Source organism: Salmo trutta, unplaced genomic scaffold (assembly GCF_901001165.1).
Source record: "Salmo trutta unplaced genomic scaffold, fSalTru1.1, whole genome shotgun sequence".
Classification (NCBI taxonomy): domain Eukaryota; kingdom Metazoa; phylum Chordata; class Actinopteri; order Salmoniformes; family Salmonidae; genus Salmo; species Salmo trutta.
In genome coordinates this window covers 82,176-110,074 of record NW_021822697.1, presented here as the reverse complement: position 1 = coordinate 110,074, position 27,899 = coordinate 82,176, and the positions used below count along the sequence as shown (strand labels likewise).

General features: G+C 45.5%; 1 protein-coding gene across 3 annotated transcripts; it reads left to right on the top strand.

Moving 5' to 3' along the window:
- The first annotated feature begins 328 nt into the window (after nt 1–328).
- On the top strand, nt 329–27,820 carry LOC115183740 (poly(A)-specific ribonuclease PARN). 3 transcript variants are annotated; one of them, XM_029744827.1, is made up of 26 exons: nt 329–452; nt 671–748; nt 921–1,000; nt 4,212–4,279; nt 4,770–4,851; nt 5,026–5,086; nt 5,286–5,451; nt 6,498–6,560; nt 6,732–6,770; nt 7,060–7,102; nt 8,637–8,717; nt 9,052–9,108; nt 9,315–9,392; nt 11,856–11,899; nt 15,102–15,144; nt 15,254–15,329; nt 17,864–17,974; nt 19,255–19,324; nt 19,476–19,531; nt 20,390–20,476; nt 20,846–20,920; nt 21,870–22,065; nt 23,875–24,023; nt 24,641–24,707; nt 24,824–24,975; nt 26,353–27,820. In XM_029744827.1, the coding sequence occupies exons 1-26, from the start codon at nt 434–436 to the stop codon at nt 26,397–26,399; spliced, it is 2,088 nt and encodes a 695-aa protein (XP_029600687.1). In that variant the 5' UTR covers nt 329–433; the 3' UTR covers nt 26,400–27,820. The 3 variants fall into 3 exon arrangements, with proteins under 3 accessions (XP_029600687.1, XP_029600686.1, XP_029600688.1); XM_029744826.1 differs by lacking the exon at nt 26,353–27,820 and having other exon boundaries at nt 24,824–25,154; XM_029744828.1 differs by lacking the exon at nt 26,353–27,820 and having other exon boundaries at nt 339–404; nt 24,824–25,154.
- The last annotated feature ends 79 nt before the right edge of the window (nt 27,821–27,899 follow it).

The following is a 27,899-nucleotide window of genomic DNA, read 5'->3' as shown; positions in this document are numbered from 1 at the left end:
TGAGGATAGGCTACCCATCCTGTTGGGGGAGGACGCAGAGAGCTGTGGGTTGGCAGCGCACTACATTGCTGCCTGCCATAAGTTGAGGGACAGTGTCTGACAGACCAATAAACCGGCACATGTCCTCAACTGTATGATTATTGTTATTGTTGAATGTATGGTTATATTGACCGTTGGTTATTGTTGTTACTGTTGTCCCGTTGACAATTTTTGATTCTCATTTTTATTTATTTTTTATATTGTAAATATCCAAAGTAAGCTTTGGCAATATGTACATTGTTACGTCATGCCAATAAAGCGAATTGAATTGACATATTTTGATTGACGCCGTGTCAAAAACGTCACTACGCCGGAAGTGTTTGTTGGAAAAGATTAAAATCTTCTTGAGTGACAGCAGCGGTTTGGTACATTGTATTTTTGTCTTTCTGTAGGGATGGAGGTGACACGAACAAGTAATTCACCCTTATAGATAATATACACCAAGATTATATTCATATGCTATTAGATACACAACGTTAGCTGTCGTTTCTCACAGCACAATCGCACGAATATGATTCCGTTCATGTCCGCGAGGTTCTGAATGCTAACCCGCTAACTAGCATTAATGGCTAGCTTGCGTGTTGAGTAAACCACCAACGCATGTTGGCTGATTGTTGTTTTTGTATTACAGATTTCAAAGACAGTTTAAACACTGTGTACAGTGCAATAGAGGAAGCAGACTTTCTCGCAATCGATGGGGAATTTTCAGGTAAGCCATTTAACTAGCTATTTAACTGGCAAACGTTTATAGTTATCTTAGCTAGCTCGCTGGCCAACCAGTTTCCGTGGCTGCTACAAGCCACACGCGCAGTCGGTTTTGAACTCTGACATCTATATCATTTTCTAGTTAATACAATAGAAAATACACTTTTCGGTTTCAGGTATTAGCGATGGGCCCAACGTCAGCGCACTGACTAACGGGTTGGACACGCCAGAGGAGCGCTACATGAAGCTAAAAAAGGTAAGTCAAGAGAGACATGCGTTTAGAGTTGGGGTCAATGCGGTTTCTGCATTATGCTGCATTTACTTGACACTACAACATTTTATGGCAGCCATGTTGGTTCCCCGTTAGTTTAACATGGGGAATATTTAACAATGCTATGTAACGGCATGTCTAGAACTACAACGATATTCAAAAACTCGAACAGATAGGCCTCCTTGCTCGCACATGCTTTTTCAGTTCTGCCCACAAATTTTCTATAGGATTGAGGTCAGGGCTTTGTGATGACCACTCCAATACTTTGACTTTGTTGTCCTTAAGCAATTTTGCAAAAACTTTGGAAGTATGCTTGGGGCCAATGTCCATTTGGAAGACCCATTTGCGACCAAGCTTTAACTTCCTGACTGATGTCTTGCGATGTTGTTTCAATATATCCACATAATTTTCCTGCCTCATGATGCCATCTATTTTGTGAAGCGCACCAGTCCCTCCTGCAGCAAAGCACTTTTGCTTTGCCTCCCCCTTTTTCCTCCAAACATAACGATGGTCATTATGGCCAAACAGTTATATTTTAGTTTCATCAGACCAGAGGACATTTCTCCAAAAAGTACGATCTTTGTCCCCGTGTGCCGTTGCAAACCGTAGTCTGGCTTTTTTATGGCGGTTTTGGAGCCGTGGCTTCTTCCTTGCTGCGCGGCCTTTCAGGTTATGTCGATATAGGACTCGTTTTACTGTGGACATAGATACTTTTGTACCTGTTTCCTCCAGCATCTTCACAAGGTCCTTTGCTGCTGTTCTGGGATTGATTTGCACTTTTCGCACAAAATTATGTTCATCTCTAGGAGACAGAATGCGTCTCCTTCCTGAGCGGTATGACGGCTGCGTGGTCCCATGGTGTTTATGCTGGCATACTATTGTTTGTACAGATGAACGTGGTACCTTCAGGCATTTGGAAATTGCTCCCAAGGATGAACCAGACTTGTGGAAGGGTACCATTTTTTTTTCTGAAGTCTTGGCTGATTTCTTATGATTTTTCCCATGATGTCAAGCAAAGAGGCACTGAGTTTGAATGTAGGCCTTGAAATGCATCCACACGTACACCTTCAATTGACTCAAATGATGCCAATTAGCCTATCAGAAGCTTCTAAAGCCATGACATCATTTTCTGGAATTCTCCAAGCTGTTTAAAGGCAGTCAACTTAGTGTATGTAAACTTCTGACTAGAGGTCGACCGATTATGATTTTTTCAACGCCGATACCGATTATTGGAGGACCAAAAAAAGCCGATATTTTTTTATTTGCTATTTTTATTTTTTATATATATTTTGCATGAACACATATTTTAACTTAATAGAATACATAAATAAAATCAATTTGGCCTCAAATAAATAAATAATGAAACATGTTCAATTTGGTTTAAATAATGCAAAAACAAAGTGTTGGAGAAGAAAGTAAAAGTGCAATATGTGCCATGTAAAAAAAGCTAACGTTTAAGTTCCTTGCTCAGAACATGAGAACATATGAAAGCTGGTGGTTCCTTTTAACATGAGTCTTCAATATTCCCAGGTAAGAAGTTTTAGGGTGTAGTTATTATAGGAATTATAGGACTATTTCTCACTATACGATTTGTATTTCATATACCTTTGACTTTTGGATGTTCTTATAGGCACTTTAGTATTGCCAGTGTAACAGTATAGCTTCCGTCCCTCTCCTCGCTCGAATCGACAACAGCCACCCTCGAATCAGCGTTACCCATGCAGAGCAAGGGGAACAACTACTCCAAGTCTCAGAGCGAGTGAAGTTTGAAACGCTATTAGCGCGCACCCCGCTAACTAGCTAGCCATTTCACATCGGTTACACCAGCCTAATCTCGGGAGTTGATAAGCTCGGGAGTTGATAAACAGCACAATGCTTGAAGCATTGCGAAGAGCTGCTGGCAAACTCATGAAAGTGCTGTTTGAATGAAGGCTTACGAGCCTGCTGCTGCCTACCATTGCTCAGTCAGACTGCTCTATCAAATATCAAATCATAGACTTAATTATAACATAACACACAGAAATACAAGCCTTTGGTCATTAAAATGGTCGAATACAGAAACTATAATTTCGAAAACAAAACGTTTATTCTTTCAGTGAAATACGGAACCGTTCTGTATTTTATCTAACGGATGGCATCCCTAAGTCTAAATATTGCTGTTACATTGTACAACCTTCAATGTTATGTCCTAATTAATTACGGCCTTTGTTAGTAATAAATGGACTTCACACAGTTCGCAATGAGCCAGGCAGCCCAAACTGCTGCATTTACCCAGACTGCTTGCATGGAACGCAAGAGGACACAAGTGACACAATTTCCCTAGTTATAATAAATTCATGTTAGCAGGCAATATTAACTAAATATGCAGGTTTAGAAATGTATACTTGTGTATTGATTTTAAAGAAAGGCATTGATGTTTATGGTTAGGTACATTGGTGCAACGACAGTGCTTTTTTTGCAAATGCGCTTGTTAAATCACCCGTTTTTCGAAGTAGGCTGTGATTCAATGAGTGCAAAGTAAGGCAGGTGGTTAGAGCGTTGGACTAGTAACCGGAAGGTTGCAAAAACGAATCCCCGAGCTGACAAGGTAAAAATCTGTCGTTCTGCCCCTGAACAAGACACTTAACCCACCGTTCCTAGGCCATCATTGAAAATAAGAATGTGTTCTTAACTGACTTGCCTAGTTAAATAAAGGTGTATAAAAAAAAACAGCAAATCGGTGTCCAAAAATACCGATTGTTATGAAAACTTGAAACCGGTCCTAATTAATCGGCCATTCCGATTAATCGGTCGACCTCTACTTCTGACCCACTAAAATTGTGATACAGTGAATTAAGTGAAATCTGTCTGTAAACAAAATGACTTGTCATGCACAAAGTAGATGTCTTAACCGACTTGCCAAAACTATAGTTTGTTAACAAGAAATTTGTGGAATGGTTGAAAAACGAGTTTTAATGAATCCAACCTAAGTGTATGTAAACCTCCGACTGTATATAACTAATAATATAGCGAGGTAGCTCGCATAACTTTTTATTTCATGGCAGAATTTGATCATGGTTTTTGGGTGTTTTTGATTCCTGGAGTCTATGTATGGCGCCACAACAAGGCCACGTGCTATCGGTCCTGCTTTAAATGTACACTTTTGACTCTCTCTCCACTCCTCTGGCTCTCCACCCCCCCTCTCTCTCTTATCCAGCATTCTATGGATTTCTTGCTGTTTCAGTTTGGACTGTGTACGTTCACATATGACCAGGCAGAGTCCAAGTGAGTGGGACTTTTCTCTCTTAGGTTTAACCTTCCTTCCTCCACCACAATTGTTATGGTCCTGGGCCACACACGCAGTCGCATTTCAACTGAGTGACATGTGAGTAACATGAAGTTTCTCAGAGTAGGAGTGCTGATTTAGGGTCAGTTTTTAGCTTTTTGGCTCATTCTGAATGAGACTCCATATGGACCTGATCTTATATCGGCCATCTTACTTAGATAAGCTTGACACATAGGACCCCTGACCTGACTCCAGATCAGTTAGTGATTTAGCCAACTCTTCTCTGCTGTGTTGTTACACTGTCATAACAAACTGGTTGTGTCTGAAATACAGATCTGGGAGCAGTCTGCCACAGAATGAAATAGAAGGCTGATTTAGTGTTAAATAGAAGTCAGCTATATTGAATGATGTGATCTCTATGCAGGCTATAGGAATGTTTAACCTACCTGACCTGCTGTTCTTTCTCTCCCGGTGTTTTTGTCCCCACAGGTACGTCATAAAGACTTTTAATTTTTATATATTCCCAAAGCCATTCAACAGAACCTCACCAGACACCAAGTTCATCTGCCAGGTTAGAAAACCTTGGTCTGTTTTATTTAATCCGGGTGGTACAAGCATTTCTTATTGGACAGGTTTAGGTAGTCGCTCCCCGTTTCAGCCCTTTTGCGTCCCTTTCATTCCTGGAGAGAAGGACCCATGTTGCCCCTGGCGGTGCTTCGTTAAATATGATTGTTTGTTATTTCAGAGTTCCAGCATAGACTTCCTGGCCAGTCAGGGTTTTGACTTCAACAAAGTGTTCCGTCACGGTAGGTGGCATTCTGTCTGGTTGCCGTAGAAATCCCAACTGGGACAATAGAGATGATGGATTGATTTTATTGATTGAAGCTACTCTAGCTAACTCCTCCTCGGTTCTGGTTGCTCTAGATATTCCAACTGGGACAATAGAGATGACTAGCTAACCAACACCCCGCCATCTAACCCCGCCTCCTTTTGTGGTTGCCGTAGGGATCCCGTACCTGAACCAGGAAGAGGAAGTGCAGCTGCGGGAGCAGTATGAGGAGAGGCGGAGTCAGAGTAACGGCTCAGGAAACCCCTCCTACATCTCCCCCAACTCAAACAAAGGCCCCGGCAGCATCCCCGAGGAACACAGGGAGTACATCGGACGAGTGGTGTAAGTTTAAACCTGAATCCCATTTCTAGTTAAAACTTTAGATTGTAGTTGCATGTGGTAACGGAGTGGTGAGAGAGATGACAGCCTGGTCCCAAATCTGCCCCTTTCCCTCCCTAGCCACCTGCTGACACCAGTTCCTCCAGCCAGCCCCTTTCCCTCCCTAGCCACCTGCTGACACCAGTTCCTCCAGCCGCCGCCAGCCCCTTTCCCTCCCTAGCCACCTGCTGACACCAGTTCCTCCAGCCGCCGCCAGCCCCTTTCCCTCCCTAGCCACCTGCTGACACCAGTTCCTCCAGCCACCACTCTCCCTTTCCCTCCCTAGCCACCTGCTGACACCAGTTCCTCCAGCCGCCCCTTTCCCTCCCTAGCCACCTGCTGACACCAGTTCCTCCAGCCGCCCCTTTCCCTCCCTAGCCACCTGCTGACACCAGTTCCTCCAGCCGCCCCTTTCCCTCCCTAGCCACCTGCTGACACCAGTTCCTCCAGCCGCCCCTTTCCCTCCCTAGCCACCTGCTGACACCAGTTCCTCCAGCCGCCCCTTTCCCTCCCTAGCCACCTGCTGACACCAGTTCCTCCAGCCGCCACCAGCCCCTTTCCCTCCCTAGCCACCTGCTGACACCAGTTCATCTAGGGGCCCCTAGCCCCTTTCCCTCCCTAGCCACCTGCTGACACCAGTTCCTCCAGCCGCCCCTTTCCCTCCCTAGCCACCTGCTGACACCAGTTCCTCCAGCCGCCCCTTTCCCTCCCTAGCCACCTGCTGACACCAGTTCCTCTAGGGGCCCCTAGCCCCTTTCCCTCCCTAGCCACCTGCTGACACCAGTTCCTCCGTAGTTGTCCTTCATATAATGCATGGTTTAAACTCCTCCAAACGGGTGTTACAGCCTCAGTGCGGAACCCGTCCTACGGTCCACAGTGAAGTCACATGGTACTGATTTATGTCTAGCGGAGCAGAAATCCATGGTAACAGTCCAGACACCACCCTTCAGCTCCAGCCCTGAATGCATCCCTGTAGTCGTTTTGTTAAGTCTTCCTCTTGTCCCTTACAGAGAGAAGGTGGAATCTCTGTTCACTACCTCAGAGAAGACTGTGGACCTGGAGCCCTGCACAGGGTAAAGAAACGTGTGTGTGTGAGAGAAATGTGCATTTATAAAACACTTTTTTTCAGTCTCAAAGGGCTTTACCATGTTAACATGGCTCTCCTGATCCCCCAGCTACATTTACCATTGTTTTGTTTATTAAAAACCTACATTCCCCCTGTTCTGTTCTCTGCTCCACTCCAGGTTTCAGAGGAAGCTGATCTACCAGACACTCAACTCCAAGTAAATACTTTCTGTCCTTCAAGAGCAGCAATGTTCTAGAACTCTGCAGATATAATTCAGTGTTCCACCCCATGAATACAGGGAGATGAATGAAATCCACTTTTTAATTGTTTACATTCTGCTATTTCTAAAACAAATGAATTGGGGTTTATAACTGTAGTTTTAACGCTGCTTAGTCACAGTTAATGTTAATCATAAAATGTTTTTATATTTACCAGTACTGAGTGTGTATATTGTACAGAGATTACATATCTTTATAGAAGGATAATGTTGGTCTAATCTCCTATAGGTTCCCAAAGGGCCTTCATGTTGAGACCTTGGAGACAGAGAAGGTCAGTCTGCCAGCTAGATCAGTGGTTCTCAAACCTCTCCTCGGGGGGGACCCACAGCCAGTCCATGTATTTGATCTATTCCAGAGCTAGTATTTGATCTATTCCAGAGCCCTACGGGACTTCTGATCATGGCCGGTTGTGATACAGCCTGGGATCGAACCAGGGTCTGTAGTGATGCCTCTTGCACTTTCGATGCAGTGCCTTAAACCACTAGCACACCTGATTCAACTAATCATCAAGACCTTTTATATTAGGGACAAGGGTCCTGAGTGGCGCAGCGGTTTAAGGCACTGCATCGAAGTGCTAGAGGCATCACTACAGACCCTGGTTCAATCCCGGGCTGTATCACAACCGGCAGTGATCAGGAGTCCCGTAGGGCAGCGCATAATTGGCCCAGCATCAACCGGGCTAGGGGAGGGGTAGGCCGTCATTGTAAAATAAGAATTAGTTCTTAAGACTTGCCTAGTTAAATAAAACCATTAAGCTAGAGGATGTAATGCGTGATACCAGTTTCAACTTTAGTTTAGGGCTCCATTTTAACTGTCTTTATACCTATGGCAGAGTTACTCAGGGATTTTCTACGTTAGTAATCAGGAGTTACTCAGGGATTTTCTACGTTAGTAATCAGCAGTTACTCAGGGATTTTCTATGTTAGTAATCAGGATTAATGAAATTAATTAATTTTCTCTGGTGTATAACTGTGCTTAGAGTAACTTTTGTCTCCAGTCAGTGTGAGGTGTATGTTTGTTTACATTATAAACACATGTATGTTTTATATTATATATGGTGTTCCAGAAAGAGCAACACCTCCAGATCTAGAAGGAACAACACAATGCTTAGAGTACAGAAATACTATTCTGCCTGTGTTCTAGTTTGACCTCCTGCCTGTGTTCTAGTCTGACCTCCTGCCTGTGTTCTAGTCTGACCGCCTGCCTGTGTTCTAGTCTGACCGCCTGCCTGTGTTCTAGTCTGACCGCCTGCCTGTGTTCTAGTCTGACCCGCCTGCCGGTGTTCTAGTCTGACCCGCCTGCCGGTGTTCTAGTCTGACCCGCCTGCCGGTGTTCTAGTCTGACCCGCCTGCCGGTGTTCTAGTCTGACCCGCCTGCCGGTGTTCTAGTCTGACCCGCCTGCCGGTGTTCTAGTCTGACCCGCCTGCCGGTGTTCTAGTCTGACCCGCCTGCCGGTGTTCTAGTCTGACCCGCCTGCCGGTGTTCTAGTCTGACCCGCCTGCCGGTGTTCTAGTCTGACCCGCCTGCCGGTGTTCTAGTCTCATCCAGATCTAGAAGGAATAACACAATGCTTAGAGTACAGAAATACTATCATGTAATGTGAGTCATGCTGTGGGATTGTCTCCAGTCAGTAGGTGTTATATTATCAGTAGGTGTGTGTTGTACATTTATAGACAGGTGTATTATATGATGATACATGGTGTTTCAGAAAGAGGGATTGTCTCCAGTCAGTCGGTGTTATATTATCAGTAAGTGTGTGTTGTACATTATAGACAGGTGTATTATGATGATATATGGTGTTTCAGAAAGAGCGTTACATCCAGATCAGCAAGGTGGACGACGAGGAGCGGAAGAGGAGAGAACGGCAGAAACAGGAGAGGGAACAGGTGACGTTCCGTCTACCGTTTTTCTAAAAAGCAAACCAACATTCCAGAACATTTCTCCCTGTGGTGTTCTAGATGGAAGCAGTCTAAACACAGTAACTCCAAAATGACATGACCAGCTGAATTTCCTTCTACTGTATCTAAAAAGCAGACGGTACATTTCTTCTTGAAATGTTCCAAACCTTCACCCCACCCCCCCACCCCTGAAGAAACATGATCAGGAGGCAATGTTTTGAATCTGGGAGATTACCTGTCCAATAAGAGACATTCCTTTGTAGTTTCTTTGCAATGTTTTGCTATGTTTCCTACTGAACATGACCATCGTCAATCCTTCCAGGAGGAGCTGAATGACGCTGTGGGATTCTCCAGGGTCATACACGCCATCTCCAAATCTGTGAGTTACCCTGACAACCTGTTATCAAATTGTTGTTTAATTTTAATCTGTATCTTCTGTTATGTTACGATGTACAGTATATGCCAACTGCCTTTGCAATCCACCACTGAAACTATAAGGAATATTTTAGTTGAGTTCTCCTTTATCTCTCGGGCGCTATACCTTTAGGATGGGACTCATCTCTTTTCCCCCTCTCTCCAACCCAGGGAAAGTTGGTTGTTGGCCACAACATGCTGTTGGACGTCATGCACACCATCCATCAGTTCTACTGCGTACTGCCAGAGGTACAAACACGCACCATTTATATGAACGCAATGGTTTATTTTTTTATTTCACCTTTATTTAAACAGATAGGCCAGTTGAGAACAAGTTCTAATTTACAACTGCGACCTGGCCAAGATAAAGCAAAGCAGTGCGACACAAACAACAGAGTTACGCATGGAATAAACAAACATAATAGAAAAAAAGTCTATATACAGTGCGTGCAGAAGATGAATGTGCAAGTAGCGATACTGGGGTGCAAAGGAGAAGAAAAAAAATAACAGTATGGGGATGAGGTGGTTGGATGGGATATTTACAGATTGGCTATTTACAGGTGCAGTGATCTGTGAGCTGCTCTGACAGCTGATGCTTAAAGTTAGTAAGGGAGATATGAGTCTCCAGCTTAAGTGATTTTTGCAATTCCTTCCAGTCATTGGCAGCAGAGAACTGGAAGGAAAGGTGGCCGAAGGAGGAATTGGCTTTGGGGGTGACCAGTGAAATATACCTGCTGGAGCGCATTGCTACGGGTGGGTGCTGCTATGGTGACCAGTGAGCTGAGATAAGGCGGGGCTTTACCTGGTGAAGACTTATAGATGCCCTGGAGCCAGTGGGTTTGGCGACGAATATGAAGCAAGGGCCAGCCAACGAGAGCATACAGGTCGCAGTGGTGGGTAGTATATGGGGCTTTGGTGACAAAACGGATGGCACTGTGATAGACTGCATCCAATTTGTTGAGTAGAGTGTTGGAGGCTATTTTGTAAATGACATTGCCGAAGTCAAGGATCGGTAGGATAGTCAGTTTTACGAGGATATGTTTGGCAGCATGAGTGAAGGATGCTTTGTTGCGAAATAGGAAGCCGATTCTAGATTTAATTTTGGATTGGAGATGCTTAATGTGAGTCTGGAAGGAGAGTTTACAGTCTAAGCAGACACCCAGGTATTTGTAGATGTCAGAACCGTCCAGAGTAGTGATGCTGGATGGGCAGGCAGGTGCTGGTAGCGATCGGTTGAAGAGCATGCATTTAGTTTTACTTGCATTTAAGAGCAATTGGAGGCCACGGAAGGAGAGTTGTATGGCATTGAAGCTTGTCTGGAGGTTAGTTAAGTGTCCAAAGAAGGGCCAGAAGTATACAGAATGGTATCGTCTGCGTAGAAGTGGATCAGAGAATCACCAGCAGCAAGAGCGACATCATTGACGTATACAGAGAAAAGAGTCGGCCCGAGAATTGAACCCTGTGGCACCCCCATAGACTGCCAGAGGTCCGGACAACAGGCCCTCCGATTTGACACACTGAACTCTGTCTGAGAAGTAGTTGGTGAACCAGGCGAGGCAGTCATTTGAGAAACCAAGGCTGTTGAGTCTGCCGATAAGAATATGGTGATTGACCGAGTCGAAAGCCTTGGCTAGGTCGATGAATACGGCTGCACAGTAATGTCTCTTATCGATGGAGGTTATGATATCGTTTAGGACCTTGAGCGTTGCTGAGGTGCACCCATGACCAGCTCGGAAACCAAATTGCATAGTGGAGAAGGTACGGTGGGATTCGAAATGGTCGGTGATCTGTTTTGTTAACTTGTCTTTCGAAGACCTTAGAAAGGCAGGGTAGGATAGATATAGGTCTGTAGCAGTTTGGGTCTAGAGTGTCTCCCCCTTTGAAGAGGGGGATGACTGCGGCAGCTTTCCAATCTTTGGGGATCTCAGACGATACGAAAGAGGTTGAACAGGCTAGTAATAGGGGTTGCAACAATTTTGGCTGATAATTTAGAACGAGGGTCCAGATTGTTTAGCCCTGCTGATTTGTAGGGGTCCAGATTTTGCAGCTCTTTCAGAACATCAGCTATCTGGATTTGGGTGAAGGAGAAATGGGCTTGGGCAAATTGCTGTGGGGGGTGCAGGGCTGTTGACCAGGGTAGGGGTGGCCAGGTGGAAAGCATGGCCAGCTGTAGAAAAATGCTTATTGAAATTCTCAATTATTGTGGATTTATCGGTGGTGACAGTGTTTCCTAGCCTCAGTGCAGTGGGCAGCTGGGAGGTGCTCTTATTCTCCATGGACTTTAGTGTCCCAGAACTTTTTGGAGTTTGTGCTGCAGGATGCAAATTTCTGTTTGCAAAAGTTAGCCTTAGCTTTCCTAACTGCCTGTGTATATTGGTTCTTAACTTCCCTGAAAAGTTGCATATCGCAGGGTCTATTCGATGCTAATGCAGTATGCCATAGGATGCTTTTATGCTGGTCAAGGGCAGTCAGGTCTGGAGTGAACCCAGGGTTATATCTGTTCCTGGTTCTACATTTTTTGAATGGAGCATGCTTATTTAAGATTGTGGAAAGCACTTTTAAAGAATAACCAGGCATATTCTACTGATGGAATGAGGTCGGTGACACAGTGGTTTAGAATCGGAGACACAGTGGTTTAGAATCGGGGAGACAGTGGTTTAGAAGAACCTTGTAGCTTTTCTATTTGACAAAGTCTTTCTTTCTTCCCCACAGGACCTGAATGACTTTAAAGAAGTCACTCAGTGTGTCTTCCCCAGGTAAATACATTCTGCTGCGTCAGGGTTTCGGTGGGTCTTCTCCGGGTAAATGCATACTGCGCTCCGTCAGGGTTTAGGTGGGTCTTCCCCAGGTAAATACATACTGCGCTACGTCAGGGTTTAGGTGGGTCTCCTCCAGGTAAATGCATACTGCGCTGCGTCAGGGTTTAGGTGGGTCTTCCCCGGGTAAATACAGTGAGGGGGAAAAAGTATTTGATCCCCTGCTGATTTTGTACGTTTGATTATTTCTTTGTCAGTGGGCAGTCTATAATTTTAATGGTAGGTTTATTTAAACAGTGAGAGACAAAATAACAACAACAAAAATCCAGAAAAACGCATGTCAAAAATGTTATAAATTGATTTGCATTTTAATGAGGGAAATAAGTATTTGATCCCATCAATCAGAAAGATTTCTGGCTCCCAGGTGTCTTTTATTCAGGCAACGAGCTGAGATTAGGAGCACACTCTTAAAGGGAGTGCTCCTAATCGCAGTTTGTTACCTGTATAAAAAGACACCTGTCCACAGAAGCAATCAATCAATCAGGTTCCAAACTCTCCACCATGGCCAAGACCAAAGAGCTCTCCAAGGCTGGAATGGGCTACAAGACCATCGCCAAGCAGCTTGGTGAGAAGGTGACAACAGTTGGTGGGATTATTCGCAAATGGAAGAAACACAAAAGAACTGTCAATATCCCTCGGCCTGGGGCTCCATGAAAGATCTCACCTCGTGGAGTTGCAATGATCATGAGAACGGTGAGGAATCAGCCCAGAACTACACGGGAGGATCTTGTCAATGATCTCAAGGCAGCTGGGACCATAGTGACCAAGAAAACAATTGGTAACACACTATGCCGAAGGACTGAAATCCTGCAGCGCCCGCAAGGTCCCCCTGCTCAAGAAAGCACATATACATGCCCGTCTGAAGTCTGCCAATGAACATCTGAATGATTCAGAGGACAACTGGTGAACGTGTTGTGGTCAGATGAGACCAAAATGCAGCTCTTTGGCATCAACTTAACTCGCCGTGTTTGGAGGAGGAGGAATGCTGCCTATGACACTAAGAACACCATCCCCACCGTTAAACATGGAGGTGGAAACATTATGCTTTGGGGGTGTTTTTCTGCTAAGGGGACAGGACAACTTCACCGCATCAAAGGGATGATGGACGGGGCCATGTACTGTCACATCTTGGGTGAGAACCTCCTTCCCTCAGCCAGGGCATTGAAAATGGGTCGTGGATGGGTATTCCAGCATGACAATGACCCAAAACACACAGCCAAGGCAACAAAGGAGTGGCTCAAGAAGAAGCACATTAAGGTCCTGGAGTGACCTAGCCAGTCTCCAGACCTTAATCCCATCGAAAATCTGTGGAGGGAGCTGAAGGTTCGAGTTGCCAAACGTCAGCCTCGAAACCTTAATGACTTGGAGAAGATCTGCAAAGAGGAGTGGGACAAAATCCCTCCTGAGATGTGTGCAAACCTGGTGGCCAACTACAAGAAACGTCTGACCTCTGATTGCCAACAAGGGTTTTGCCACCAAGTACTAAGTCATGTTTTGCAGAGGGGTCAAATACTTATTTCCCTCATTAAAATGCAAATCATTTTATAACATGTGTTTTTTCAGGATTTTTTGTTGTTGTTCTGTCTCTCACTGTTCAAATAAAGATACCATTAAAATTATAGACTGATCATTTCTTTGTCAGTGGGCAAACGTACAAAATCAGCAGGGTTTAGGTGGGTCTTCCCCAGGTAAATACATACTGCTGCGTCAGGGTTTAGGTGGGTCTTCCTCCGGGTAAATACATACTACGTCAGGGTTTAGGTGGGTCTTCCCCAGGTAAATACATACTGCGCTACGTCAGGGTTTAGGTGGGTCTCCTCCAGGTAAATACATACTACGTCAGGGTTTAGGTGGGTCTTCCCCAGGTAAATACATACTACGTCAGGGTTTAGGTGGGTCTTCCTCCGGGTAAATACATACTGCGCTCCGTCAGGGTTTAGGTGGGTCTTCCCCGGGTAAATACATACTGCGCTACATCAGGGTTTAGGTGGGTCTTCTACCAGGTAAATGCATACTGCGCTACGTCAGGGTTTAGGTGGGTCTTCTACCAGGTAAATACATACTTTGTCAGGGTTTAGGTGGGTCTTCCCCAGGTAAATACATACTTCGCTTCGTCAGGGTTTAGGTGGGTCTTCTCCAGGTAAATACATACTACGCTACATCAGGGTTTAGGTGGGTCTTCCCCGGGTAAATACATACTGCGCTACGTCAGGGTTTCGGTGGGTCTCCTCCAGGTAAATACATACTACGCTACATCAGGGTTTAGGTGGGTCTTCCCCGGGTAAATACATACTATGCTACATCAGGGTTTCGGTGGGTCTTCCCCGGGTAAATACATACTTCGCTACATCAGGGTTTAGGTGGGTCTTCTACCAGGTAAATACATACTGCGCTCCATCAGGGTTTAGGTGGGTCTTCCCCGGGTAAATACATACTGCGTCAGGGTTTAGGTGGGTCTCCTCCAGGTAAATGCATACTATGTCAGGGTTTAGGTGGGTCTCCTCCGGGTAAATACATACTGCGCTACGTCAGGGTTTAGGTGGGTCTTCTACCAGGTAAATACATACTGCGCTACGTCAGGGTTTAGGTGGGTCTTCTACCAGTTAAATACATACTGCGCTACGTCAGGGTTTAGGTGGGTCTTCCCCGGGTAAATACATACTGCGCTACGTCAGGGTTTAGGTGGGTCTTCCTCCGGGTAAATACATACTGCTCTGTGTCAGGGTTTTGGTGGGTCTTCCCCGGGTAAATACATACTGCTATTACTTCTCTATGGGCTGTTCTGGCTCTGACAAGGCTTACCACTACTTTGACCTAACCTCTCTGGGATTCAGTCTATTTATCTGGTGCACTGTTATTCTAGAACCCTCTGCAGTAGCCCAGAGGTTGGAGAGGGGGACCAGCAAATCTCCTGTCATTGTGCAAGGCACTTAACCCACATGTTAAGTGCCGCCCTCAGCGCGTGCGCCGCCCTCCCCCCTCAGCGTGTGCGCCGCCCTCCCCCCTCAGCGCGTGCGCCGCCCTCCCCCCTCAGCGCGTGCGCCGCCCTCCCCCCTCAGCGCGTGTATGTCTGGTGCTGTTGGTAAAGACAGATGTCCTTCTCTAACCAATGGACCAAGTATTTTCTCTATTGTTTCCTCAGGCTGTTGGACACCAAGCTCATGGCCACTACGCAACCTTTCAAGGTAATACTATTTCAAGTATTTAGATGTCAGGTTAAAAAAGGATGTCATGAAACCCCCTGTGGAAGTCTGAAGAATATTTATTGTGACTTTGTTATTTTAACCCTTCTAGGAGTTGATCAACATCACGTCTCTAGCAGAGCTTCAGAAACAGCTGAAAGAGAGCCCCTTCAAATCTCCGAAAGTTGGTAAGAGAACATGACAACTACACCATGTTAAAGGAACGGGAAGTTTATTTCAAAAGCTAGCAGCTGGCGCTCGGACAGCTGATGCAAAGGCTAAAATGGTTTTGAAAAAAATATGATTTCAGCTAATAGGGAGGAGTATCTAACAAAATGACTACATCACATGAACTAAATCATACAGCTTTTAACATTATAATAGAAATGGTGGTACATTTGTCTACAAAATTCTAACTTACTCAACCTATAATGTCTATAGTAAGGGACAAGATTCTATAGCAGTGGTTCTCAACCCGGTGTACTAGGAGCCCCTGGCGGTACCAGACCTATCCACAGGGGGTGCCTCATGAGACCATAGGCTTACTGTTAAAATGCAAGAGGGAGTACTTCAGGGGTACTCCGGACAGAGCAAAATATACTTGGTATTTTAACCGAGGTTGAACCATAGATCTATAGGACCTGTGTAGATACTGTAATGGTATTCAAAGTAGGGGAAGTGACCCCAGGGCAACTTCATCAGGGTATCATAAGCTTTTGGTTTGACTAATGTATTGCCGCTGGGGTCCGCCAACTAAGTGCTAAACTGCTTAGTGACTGTACAATGTAACTTTACTGCATGATTGTAGCAGGTTTACTAACGCGTTAGTTATATTGGCTGTGTTGACTATGTTACTTGAGCTAATATGGCGACAACGATGTAGTCCTTGTGTTAGCGGTTATATGGTATGTCTTGGAAGGTTTTCTCGCCTGGTCACACACAGCGCATGTGTTGTGCATTGAAGTCCACAAGCGAAGGGATAAGGTGAGAGGAGAGCGCATAGATGTGAGCAGGAAAACAACGTGGCTGCTATGAAAGTCAACACGTGATAAGGGGTGTATTCATTTATCCGATTCTGTTAACTTTTCTTCAACTGGAACAAAACGAGGTTAAACGTACCTGAATTTGTCTAATAGAAACTCTCATTACAAATTTGGACTAATGATTACACCCTAGATCAGCTAGATGCAGGCAAGAGTGTGCAAGGCGGTATTGAATGTGTCACGGTCACCTAGAATGTTTATCTCGACCTGTGTGCTCCTACGTTGTAAACTTTCATTCATAGACTGGGTTGTAGCAACATCACGATGGGTACAGGGACACTGAGTATTGTGTAGTAGCCTGAACCTATCGCTGTTACATTGAACTGGGTGAATTGAATATGAATGACCGTCAATATGCTGTAATAGAAATAAGGCCAAGCTCATGGGGGGAAAAAACCCTGACCTGTGTTGTGATAATTGCTTTGTTTGCTCTATAACCTGTTAGTTCATATGCCTTGCCACCGTGATATATAGGTCTAAGTCCGAATCAATAAGACTGGCAGAATTAATTCAAACACAACATTTTGTTTCATCACAAAACCGGACAGCAACATCTGTCTGATGTCCACAAATCATTTGGCATGTAACAAACAGTTGCTTGACCATGTTGTAGGTCATGTAAGTTAATGTTTCCGACATTTTTTGGACTGCTAAACAACTATCGATTTCGAACCACGGAGCTTTACCGCAAGTCGAAAATAAATCAAGAGCTTTCCATGTTGTCCAGCTGTGTCTAACATTTCACGTAAACCCTGTTTCTTGTCTGCATCGAAGTAGCGGTCCTTGTACCTAGCATCGAGCATGGTGGCGACACAGTAAAGAGGCTCAGAGAGAATACCACCGAATCGCTTGTTCACAGCCTCGAGTACTTTTGTTAGTTAACCCCGCGGTCTGTGTCGGCAGTTTTGTTGAGCAGGCGCTTCAATGCCATTACAGAGGGTATCACGTCTGCTGCAGACGCAGTTGATGAGCTTATTTCTCCAGTCAGTTGTTCGAATGGAGCGAGGAGTGTGTTCATGTTTCAAACATGTTCTCAAATGCCATTGAAATGGCAGCAACGGTATGAGAACCAGCACATTCTTGAGCAATACGGCTTTCCTCAGCAGGAAATCCTCATCGACACACTGTGCTGTCAAACTCAGCATGCTCATGGGGCTGACATTACTGGTCCAAATGGAAGTCGTGACGCCCATAGCAAGCAGCATAATGAATTCCATTATATTGGCTTTAATGGATTTCGCCTTTGAGTTGTCTCGCTGAAATGTAATTAATCTTTCAAATGACTGCTCGACTTGAACTTGTTTAGTTGTTGGAAGTGTACACTTAATATTTTTCTGGTTTTCTGTGTCGCGCTGTATTTTTCGTGGCGTCATTACGTCATGTTCTTACGTTATATGTATGCACGTCAGTAGAATAGGACAGGTCTCCATCCATGGCTAATGTGGTGTCTGATTACAGTAGAATAGGACAGGTCTCCATCCATGGCTAATGTGGTGTCTGATTACAGTAGAATAGGACAGGTCTCCATCCATGGCTAATGTGGTGTCTGATTACAGTAGAATAGGACAGGTCTCCATCCATGGCTAATGTGGTGTCTGATTACAGTAGAATAGGACAGGTCTCCATCCATGGCTAATGTGGTGTCTGATTTATCCCTGCTTCTTTCCTCTGTGGCCCAGTAACGGCGGAGGGGTTCCCCAGCTACGATACAGCCCAGGAACAGCTCCACGAGGCAGGCTACGATGCCTATATCACTGGCCTCTGCTTCATCTCCATGGCCAACTACCTAGGTACTACCATTTACACTGTATACCGCTATTGTCTCTGCTCTCTCTACTACTACTATTGTGGCTCTAACCCTACGCCACTGGCCTGGTGCTCTAACCCTACGCCACTGGCCTGGTGCTCTAACCCTACGCCACTGGCCTGGTGCTCTAACCCTACGCCACTGGCCTGGTGCTCTAACCCTACGCCACTGGCCTGGTGCTCTAACCCTACGCCACTGGCCTGGTGCTCTAACCCTACGCCACTGGCCTGGTGCTCTAACCCTACGCCACTGGCCTGGTGCTCTAACCCTACGCCACTGGCCTGGTGCTCTAACCCTACGCCACTGGCCTGGTGCTCTAACCCTACGCCACTGGCCTGGTGCTCTAACCCTACGCCACTGGCCTGGTGCTCTAACCCTACGCCACTGGCCTGGTGCTCTAACCCTACGCCACTGGCCTGGTGCTCTAACCCTACGCCACTGGCCTGGTGCTCTAACCCTACGCCACTGGCCTGGTGCTCTAACCCTACGCCACTGGCCTGGTGCTCTAACCCTACGCCACTGGCCTGGTGCTCTAACCCTACGCCACTGGCCTGGTGCTCTAACCCTACGCCACTGGCCTGGTGCTCTAACCCTACGCCACTGGCCTGGTGCTTCAATGGCCTTTTCTCATTTGGGCAGAAGTCTGCTCTCCTCCTTTCTCTGCTCTGTGGTCAAAGATGTCAGTTGGTTAGTAGGGAACAGAAGTCCTCCCCTCCTCGACAGCCACCTTTCCATTGAGGATAGTCGAAGTGTATCCTACCCTAAGTCCTTCATGGAAGAGTTTATCTGCCACTTCCCCTTTTTGAATCAGGTGTTGTCGGAGGAGACAAGCATGTACTCACTTAAAACGATAAGTAGCATATTGTTTTTATCTATAAAAAGTCCTGCACAACTTAATTTGTTTACGTCACTTGACCCATTTTTCTTTTGAGATCCACACTGTAAACGTAATTTGCCTCATGTGGTGCTAGGGGAGGACTCATGTCATACAAGCGCATTTTCATCCACGTTCCCTTATCGCTGCCTCTCCTCGATTTTCCTCTGACCATTTTCAAAAGGAGGCGGGAGAGGATGCGTGAGTTGAGAAAAGACCATCTCCATGGTAACACTACCGCTTACCGTTAGTGAAAACGGATGGGGGACAGTACCATGGACAGCTTTGAATCTCTATGATGCCATGTAGACTATATCAGTAGCTGCTGTCATGTGTTTGGTCATCGGTGGCTGTTTCTCGATCTTTTAAACTATCTCTTTCCTTCTCAGGTACTTTCCTGACTCCTCCCAGAGCCCACATCCCATCCCAATCTAAACTCATCCAACCCTTCGTCAACAAGTAAGATCTTTGTTCTCCCCTTCAGTTTCTTTACCTCTCCGAAGGGGACTCGTATATCCCCTACCTCAACTTAGTCCTAGTGTAGTTATAACGCATCTGTCAGCTGTATGAAGCGTTATAATGCTACGTTGACGTCTCATGTCTTCGCCAGACTGTTCCTGATGAGGATCATAGATATTCCCTACCTCAACATCAGCGGACCAGACCGTGAGTATTTCAATGTGTTACTATATACTGTACAACACACATCCTACAGCACAGTATTTCAATGTGATACTATATACTGTACAACACATCATCCTACAGTAGTATAAGTAGTTCAATGTGATACAATATACTGTACAACACCATATCCTACAGCACAGTAGTATTAGTATAATGTGTTACTATATACTGTACAACACCATATCCTACAGCACAGTAGTATTAGTATAATGTGTTACTATATACTGTTCAACACCAAATCCTACAGCACAGTAGTATTAGTATAATGTGTTACTATATACTGTACAACACCATATCCTACAGCACAGTAGTATTAGTATAATGTGTTACTATATACTGTTCAACACCATATCCTACAGCACAGTAGTATTAGTAGTTTAATGTGATACTATATACTGTACAACACCATATCCTACAGTACAGTAGTATTAGTATAATGTGTTACTATATACTGTACAACACATATCCTACAGCACAGTAGTATTAGTAGTTTAATGTGATACTATATACTGTACAACACCATATCCTACAGTACAGTAGTATTAGTATGTGTTACTATATACTGTACAACACATATCCTACAGTACAGTAGTATTAGTATGTGTTACTATATACTGTACAACACATATCCTACAGCACAGTAGTATTAGACACTACCTCGTCTGCATATAGTCGGCAGCTAAAGGAAAATGGAGAGGATTTATTAAAGATGGCATATAGAAATGGACCGTGGCAATGATGTATATAAACCTATCATTGGTCAGTGGTGACTGAACTTTCCTTGTTCCCCTCTTTCCCCCTCTCTTTATCTCCCCCCTTTCCCTTCATTCCCCTCTACAGTCCAGCCCAAGAGGGATCATGTTCTGTACGTCACCTTCCCGAAGGAGTGGAAGACCAGTGACCTCTACCAGCTGTTCAGTGCCTTTGGTAAGACCCACCACATTATATGATAATAATATAGGCCGTTCAGCAGACACTTTTTATCCAAAACAATGTACAATTTCGCGTTGGTGGTCCCAGTGGGAATCAAAGCCACTGTCCTGGCCTTGCAACTGGGCCACCACGCCGACCAGTCACTACCAACTGGGCCACCACGCCGACCAGTCACTACCAAGTGGGCCGCCACGCCGACCAGTCACTACCAAGTGGGCCACCACGCCGACCAGTCACTACCAAGTGGGCCACCACGCCGACCAGTCACTACCAAGTGGGCCACCACGCCGACCAGTCACTACCAAGTGGGCCACCACGCCAGGAAACCTTTTTAATTCCCATGTCTTCCCCCATGTCTCCTAGGTAACATCCAGGTGTCGTGGATTGATGACACGTCAGCGTTTGTCTCTCTGAGTCAGACAGACCAGGTACAGATCGGTGAGTACTGGCCTATCCATAAGCCTGTTCCCTATATAGTGAGCTACCTTTGACCCGGAGACCAGCCCTGTTCCCTATATAGTGAGCTACCTTTGACTCGGAGACCAGCCCTGTTCCCTATATAGTGCGCTACCTTTGACCCGGAGACCAGCCCTGTTCCCTATATAGTGCGCTACCTTTGACCCAGAGACCAGTACTTGACTTGGGCCGGAGCTCACATGATCGGAGTACCGGGCTAGCAGCACCTCAGCTCACATGATCGGAGTACCGGGCCAGCAGCACCTCAGCTCACATGATCGGAGTACCGGGCCAGCAGCACCTCAGCTCACATGATCGGAGTACCGGGCCAGCATCACCTCAAATGTTCTACTGCTTGAGTTCTGGCACCTCCTTATAGAATACGTTGAACTATTGCAGAGTTTCTGCAGCTGCATATTAATGGTCCAGGATGAACAGCTGTTTCAGGCCTTGTGGAGCACTGCCAGAGACCTAACCCTGTTCCCCTGCCTTTAACCAGGGGCCTAACCCTGTTCCCCTGCCTTTAACCAGGGGCCTAACCCTGTTCCCCTGCCTTTAACCAGGGGCCTAACCCTGTTCCCCTGCCTTTAACCAGGGGCCTAACCCTGTTCCCCTGCCTTTAACCAGGGGCCTAACCCTGTTCCCCTGCCTTTAACCAGGGGCCTAACCCTGTTCCCCTGCCTTTAACCAGGGGCCTAACCCTGTTCCCCTGCCTTTAACCAGGGGCCTAACCCTGTTCCCCTGCCTTGCCTTTAACCAGGGGCTGATGTGGCTGTACTGCAGGTGTGGTCTCACTCTGTTCCTGTCCATCTCCAAACCCTGGAAACACCAGGTTGACCAACACTGCTCTAGAAAACCACTGAACATTTCACTTCAAATTACTCAGTTTATTTATATTCTGACTGGCTCCCGTTCTCTCCTCTGTGTCTAGCGATTAACACCAGTCGCTATGCAGAGAGCTACCGTATCCAGACGTATGCAGAGTACGTCCAGGGCAGACAGCAGGTCAGGGAGAGCCAGGGCCACTCTACCCAGTCCTGGGATGAGGACGGCTGGGTTAAACCACACTACACCTCCCCCTCTACAGTTGGTGCTGGTCCTACTGGCTACAGCTACGGTCACAGCAGGTACAGGCCTCTTACATAGACACCACTTCATTTCATGGACTTTTAATGGACGTGTCTTGAAAGGCGTCTGTCAATTAAAATGTCCATTTTTTTAATTAAAATAAGTTAACCTCTTGGGTATGTGGGACGTTGGGCTGTTGGGACACACTGCCAACAGCCAGTGAAATAGCAGGGCGGCAAATTCAAAACAACCAAAATCTCATCATTCAAATTTCTCAAACATATGACTGTTTTACACCATTTTAAAGATACACTTTTCCTTAATGCAACCACATTGTCCGATTTCAAAAAGGCTTTACAGCGAAAGCATAACATTAGATTATGTTAGGACACCACCTAAACAAGAAAAGCCACAGCCATTTTCCTAGCAAGGAGAGGCGTCACAAAAACCAGAAATACAGCTAAAATTAAGCACTAACCTTTGACGATCTTCGTCAGATGAGTCATAGGACATCATGTTACACAATACATGTATGAAGTTCATATTTATATCCAAAAACAGCATTTTACATTGGCGCGTGATATTCAGAAAATGTTTGCCTCCCAAAATTACCTGTGAATGTGCACATTAATTTACAGAAATACTCATCATAAACGTTGACAAAATATATAACAATTATTTAAAGAATTGTAGATACACTACTTCTTAATGCAACCGCTGTCAGATTTCAAAATAACTTTACGGAGAAAGCACATTGTTCAATATTCTGAGTACAGAGCTCAGCCATCAATGCAAGCTATACAGCTACCCGCGAAGTCATGGCATCAACAAAACTCTAAATTAGTGTTATAAATCTTTCATTTTTACATTTTAGTCATTTAGCAGACGCTCTTATCCAGAGCGACTTACAGTAGTGAATGCATACATTTCATACAATTTATTTTTTATTTTTTCTGTGCTGGCCCCCCGTGGGAATCGAACCCACAACCCTGGCGTTGCAAACACCATGCTCTACCAACTGAGCTACAGGGAAGGCTTTCCTTACCTTTGCTGATCCTCGGCGGAATGCACTCGCAGGACTCCCACTTCCACAAGAAATGTTCATTTGTTCGATAAAGTCCATTTATGTCCAAATACCTTCGTTTTGTTGGCGCGTCCAGAACACTATTCCAAAGGCATGATGCGGGAGCGCAAATCAAGAGACGAAAAGCTCAAACGTTCCGTTACCGTTTGTAGAAACATGTCAAACGATGTTTACAATTAATCCTTAGGGTGTTTTTAACATAAATAATCGATAATATTCCAACCGGACAATAGCGTATTCATTACAGAAGAAAGAAAAAAAATGCTATCCATGCGTGAACGTGCATGAAGTAACTACATGAACTCAGACAGTCCACTGCTTGAACCGGCTGTTATTCCCTCAAAATTCACCATAGAAGCCTCAAACAACTTTCTAAAGACTGTTGACATCTAGTGGTAGCCTTAGGAAGTGCAAAATGACCCCACAGATACTGTAGTTTCAATAGGCAATGGTTTAAAAGACTACAAGTCTCAGATTTCCCACTTCCTGGTTGGATTTATCTCAGGGTTTTGCCTGCTATATGAGTTCTGTTATACTCAGACATCATTCGAACAGTTTTAGAAACTTCAGAGTGTTTTCTATCCAAATCTACTAATAATATGCATATTCTAGTTTCTGGGCCCGAGTAGTAGGCAGTTTAATTTGGGTATGTTTTTCATCCGGCCGTGAAAATACTGCCCCCTACCCAAGAGAGGTTAAGGATGTTCTCCATGAAATCTCTAAGGCAGGTTGATGTTTAAATGTGAAGGCCGGTCTGTGTGTTGTATCTTGTTGTACGTGTCAGGCCGTCATTGGGGAAACGCTGCGTCAGTCCTATCCAGGAGGAGCAGCCTACAGACGGAGAGGCTCAGAGATCACACGCTGACGGATGGAGTGGCTACACGCACTCTCACACACACTCCGACACGGGCAGCAAGAAGATCAGGACCGACGGTAAGGACACACACACACTCCCCTGCTAGAAGACAGACAGTAACTAAGTGTATATATCCACCACCAGAGTACAAACCATGAACAAAATGTTTAAAGGAAAACACTGATCAAGAAACACCTGTTCTGATCTGGTCTGTGTTGTCGTCTCTAGAGGGGTGGAGATCTGTTCTGTGTTGTCGTCTCTAGGGGTGTGTGGGGATCTGGTCTGTGTTGTCTCTAGGGGTGTGGAGATCTGATCTGGTCTGTGTTGTCTCTAGGGGGGTGGAGATCTGATCTGGTCTGTGTTGTCTCTAGGGGGGTGGAGATCTGATCTGGTCTGTGTTGTCTCTAGGGGGGTGGAGATCTGATCTGGTCTGTGTTGTCTCTAGGGGGGTGGAGATCTGATCTGGTCTGTGTTGTCTCTAGGGGGGTGGAGATCTGATCTGGTCTGTGTTGTCTCTAGGGGGGTGGAGATCTGATCTGGTCTGTGTTGTCTCTAGGGGGGTGGAGATCTGATCTGGTCTGTGTTGTCTCTAGGGGGGTGGAGATCTGGTCTGTGTTGTCTCTAGGGGGGTGGAGATCTGGTCTGTGTTGTCTCTAGGGGGGTGGAGATCTGATCTGGTCTGTGTTGTCTCTAGGGGTGTGTGTACGGACGTATGCAGGAGTAGTGGACAGTAGGACGTCAGAAGGCTGGATGAAAACTCAGTAAGTAAAGATGTGTACAGTTGAACATGTAACTCCGGTACTTTTAGTGCTGCCTTAAACTACCTGGGTGTTCGTTGTAGGAAGTTAAGCCTGTGATTGGTTGCTGTTCCCTGTAGGTCTGGGTCTGATTCGTCGAGCATGAGTCCGATCCAGGAAGAGGTGGGGTCGGAGGCGGTAGACGACGCTAGTGATCCGGCGCTGTGCGAATGGCAACAGCAGCCTTCGACCAATCAGAGCAAGAAGGGCCGCAAGAAGAGGAAGACTGATGGTGAGACGAGTGAGAGAACCGTGCGTGTGTTCTGGAAGGCTTGTTTTAAAGTGTGTATTGATCCATCAAATCAAGCTTTATTTCTACAGCACATTTCAGACATGACTGTACACAAACCATGGATTAAAAACACTGAAAATAGAAACTGAAATATTTACTACACAACAAACATAAGTGGATAAAAAAAATGAATAACAATAACAACTGACCGACTAAAGCACCTTAAGGAAATGCAAAGCTACAAATGTGCATTTTAAAAATGTCCACAGTTTTGCCCCCCTCAGGTTCTTTGGCAGGCTATTTCAGAGGCTGGGGCATAGTAACTAAAGGCTGCCTCTCCATGCCTCTTGGTCCCCCTCAGGTTCTTTGGCAGGCTATTTCAGAGGCTGGGGTGTAGTAACTAAAGGCTGCCTCTCCATGCCTCTTGGTCCCCCTCAGGTTCTTTGGCAGGCTATTCCAGAGGCTGGGGTATAGTAACTAAAGGCTGCCTCTCCATGCCTCTTGGTCCCCCTCAGGTTCTCTGGCAGGCTATTCCAGAGGCTGGGGTGTAGTAACTAAAGGCTGCCTCTCCATGCCTCTTGGTCCCCCTCAGGTTCTCTGGCAGGCTATTCCAGAGGCTGGGGTGTAGTAACTAAAGGCTGCCTCTCCATGCCTCTTGGTCCCCCTCAGGTTCTCTGGCAGGTTATTCCAGAGGCTGGGGTGTAGTAACTAAAGGCTGCCTCTCCATGCCTCTTGATCTGAGGCGTTGGGAGAGTTAAAAGGCCAGAGGACCTGAGGGACCTACTGGGTACATCACTTAAAAGCATATCTGACATGTATTGAGGTGCACAATCATGGATTGATTTAAAAACCAATAGAAGGATCTTAACATGAATTGTAAAACTCGCAGCCAGTCCAGAGACCTTAAAACCGGTGTGTTGTGTTCTCTGTCTGGTCGTGTTGCAGCGTTCTGTATGTTTTGCAGTTGACCAATGGCTTTCTTGGGTAGACCAGACAGGAGAGCATTACAGTAGTCAAGCCTGCTTGTAATAAAAGCATGGATGAGTCTCTCTGTATCAATGTTCTTTTATTGCTGGTGAATTAAAATGTGCGGCCAGATTCTCTGGGTTTCGGCTCCAGCAATAAGAACCTCGGTCTTGTCTTGATGTAGCTGGAGGAAGTTGAACCATCCAAGTATTTAAATCTGTAATAGTCTAATTGATCTGTGGAGCTAACATCCTCTGGTGCCAGACCCTGATAGTTGGCTGTGCTTTTGCTCTGTGCTTCTCTGTATTGGAACAGTTGTCCGTTGCACCGTCACCAGTACAACACACCAGTGGTGTACCTCAGGTTGACTGACTGGGACTGTCTCTCTGTCTCATCTTTCCCTCCCTCTAGGTGCAGAGACGACGTCTTCTCTGTTCGACGTTCCTGAGGTCTGGTAGCGATGGAACCGAGCCCCTGGCTCCTTACCACCTTGGTTCCTACTTCGTACCCCTGGCCACTTGACTCCTACCCCCTAGGACCGGGTTTGGAACTAGGCCTGAAATTTCAACCAGCTACACTTATCTGACTGGCTGAGAGAAATGTCTTAAAGCCATAAATCATGGTAGGAGTCCTCAGCATGTGGTATAGCAGGATATTCCTTAGGAAAGAATAATCAGTCCTAAATGGCTCCCTATTCCCTATATAGTGCACTTCTTTTAACCATGGTCAATAGGGCTCTGGTTCAAAGTAGTGCACTATGGATTGAATTAGGGTGCCATTTGGGACATATTCAATCTTTTTTTCACTGTCTCTATTTTGCTCGCACTGTTTTTCAAGTCTGATTTATTGATGGCTAAATCCTGTGTCGTGATGGATTAGGTCGTTACCACTCTGCATGTTGTGGTGCTACTGACACCTGTTCAATACAGAGAGAGAACTCACCCCCAGGCTTAGTTCTAATCACCTAACCCATCAGGGTCTGAAATGGCAGTCTCTGTTCCACTACTCTTAACTAAGGTCTATAGCGCTCTGGTCAAAACGAGTGCTCTATATAGGGGATGGGGGCCATTTGGTACACAGCCAGGGTCTGTGTTCCATGAGGATCGACGTTACAGAATATTCATCTAGAAATAAACGATCTAGATTGATGTGCTTCTTTGTTCTATAGAAGAGGGAATCGTGTCATTCATCTGGTGTGTATTTTCTATGTTGTATCATCCTGAACACCAGGCTAGTTGTTCCACGACCACCTAGTTACTGTCACCGAGTCTGAAATCTTTCCCCTCACTGTGTCTGTTACCGGTGCCAAACCGGTTTAGTTTTAACCGTGAAAATGTTGCCTCTGTGTCCCATTCATAGTGAACCATTTAAGTGTCTCTTAAACCCCCCACCCCCCCAATGCCACTTGACTGATTCTAGTGTAATACTGTCCTGGTGCTGTAATAATATTTTAAATGTAGTTTAACTTCCTTTTAAAAAAAATATGTATAAAGTTAAAGCCCCTCCCCTCTAATTTTATAGATCCTGCTAGAACCTTCTCCAAGGGTGTATCCTAGTATAGTGCAGTGTACTAGAAAGGGAATAGGGAGCCATTTTGTGAAACAACAAGATGTGGTTTTTGGCGTGGTTGGTCTTTTCCCTACAACAGACGGTCTAGTGGCATTACTTTTGTATGGAAGACATTTTTGCGGCGTTTAAATGTCTTTATTTTTGCTGTCTTACTTTCCCCTCATTGTAACTCCTCCCCTGCAACTGTGTCAAATATTGTATCAATGCAAAATGTGTCAACGTTAAGAATACGTATGCTGTTTTTGTATGAAAAATGTTAAAACAAATATTTCCTTATGAACAGGAACAATTAAAGAAAGTTTCTTAGTAATCCAGTGTTTCACTGTGTTCCTTCATCTATTAGAACTGTTCTATATCCATGGCAACGTTACATCTCAGCCGTCGGTGTA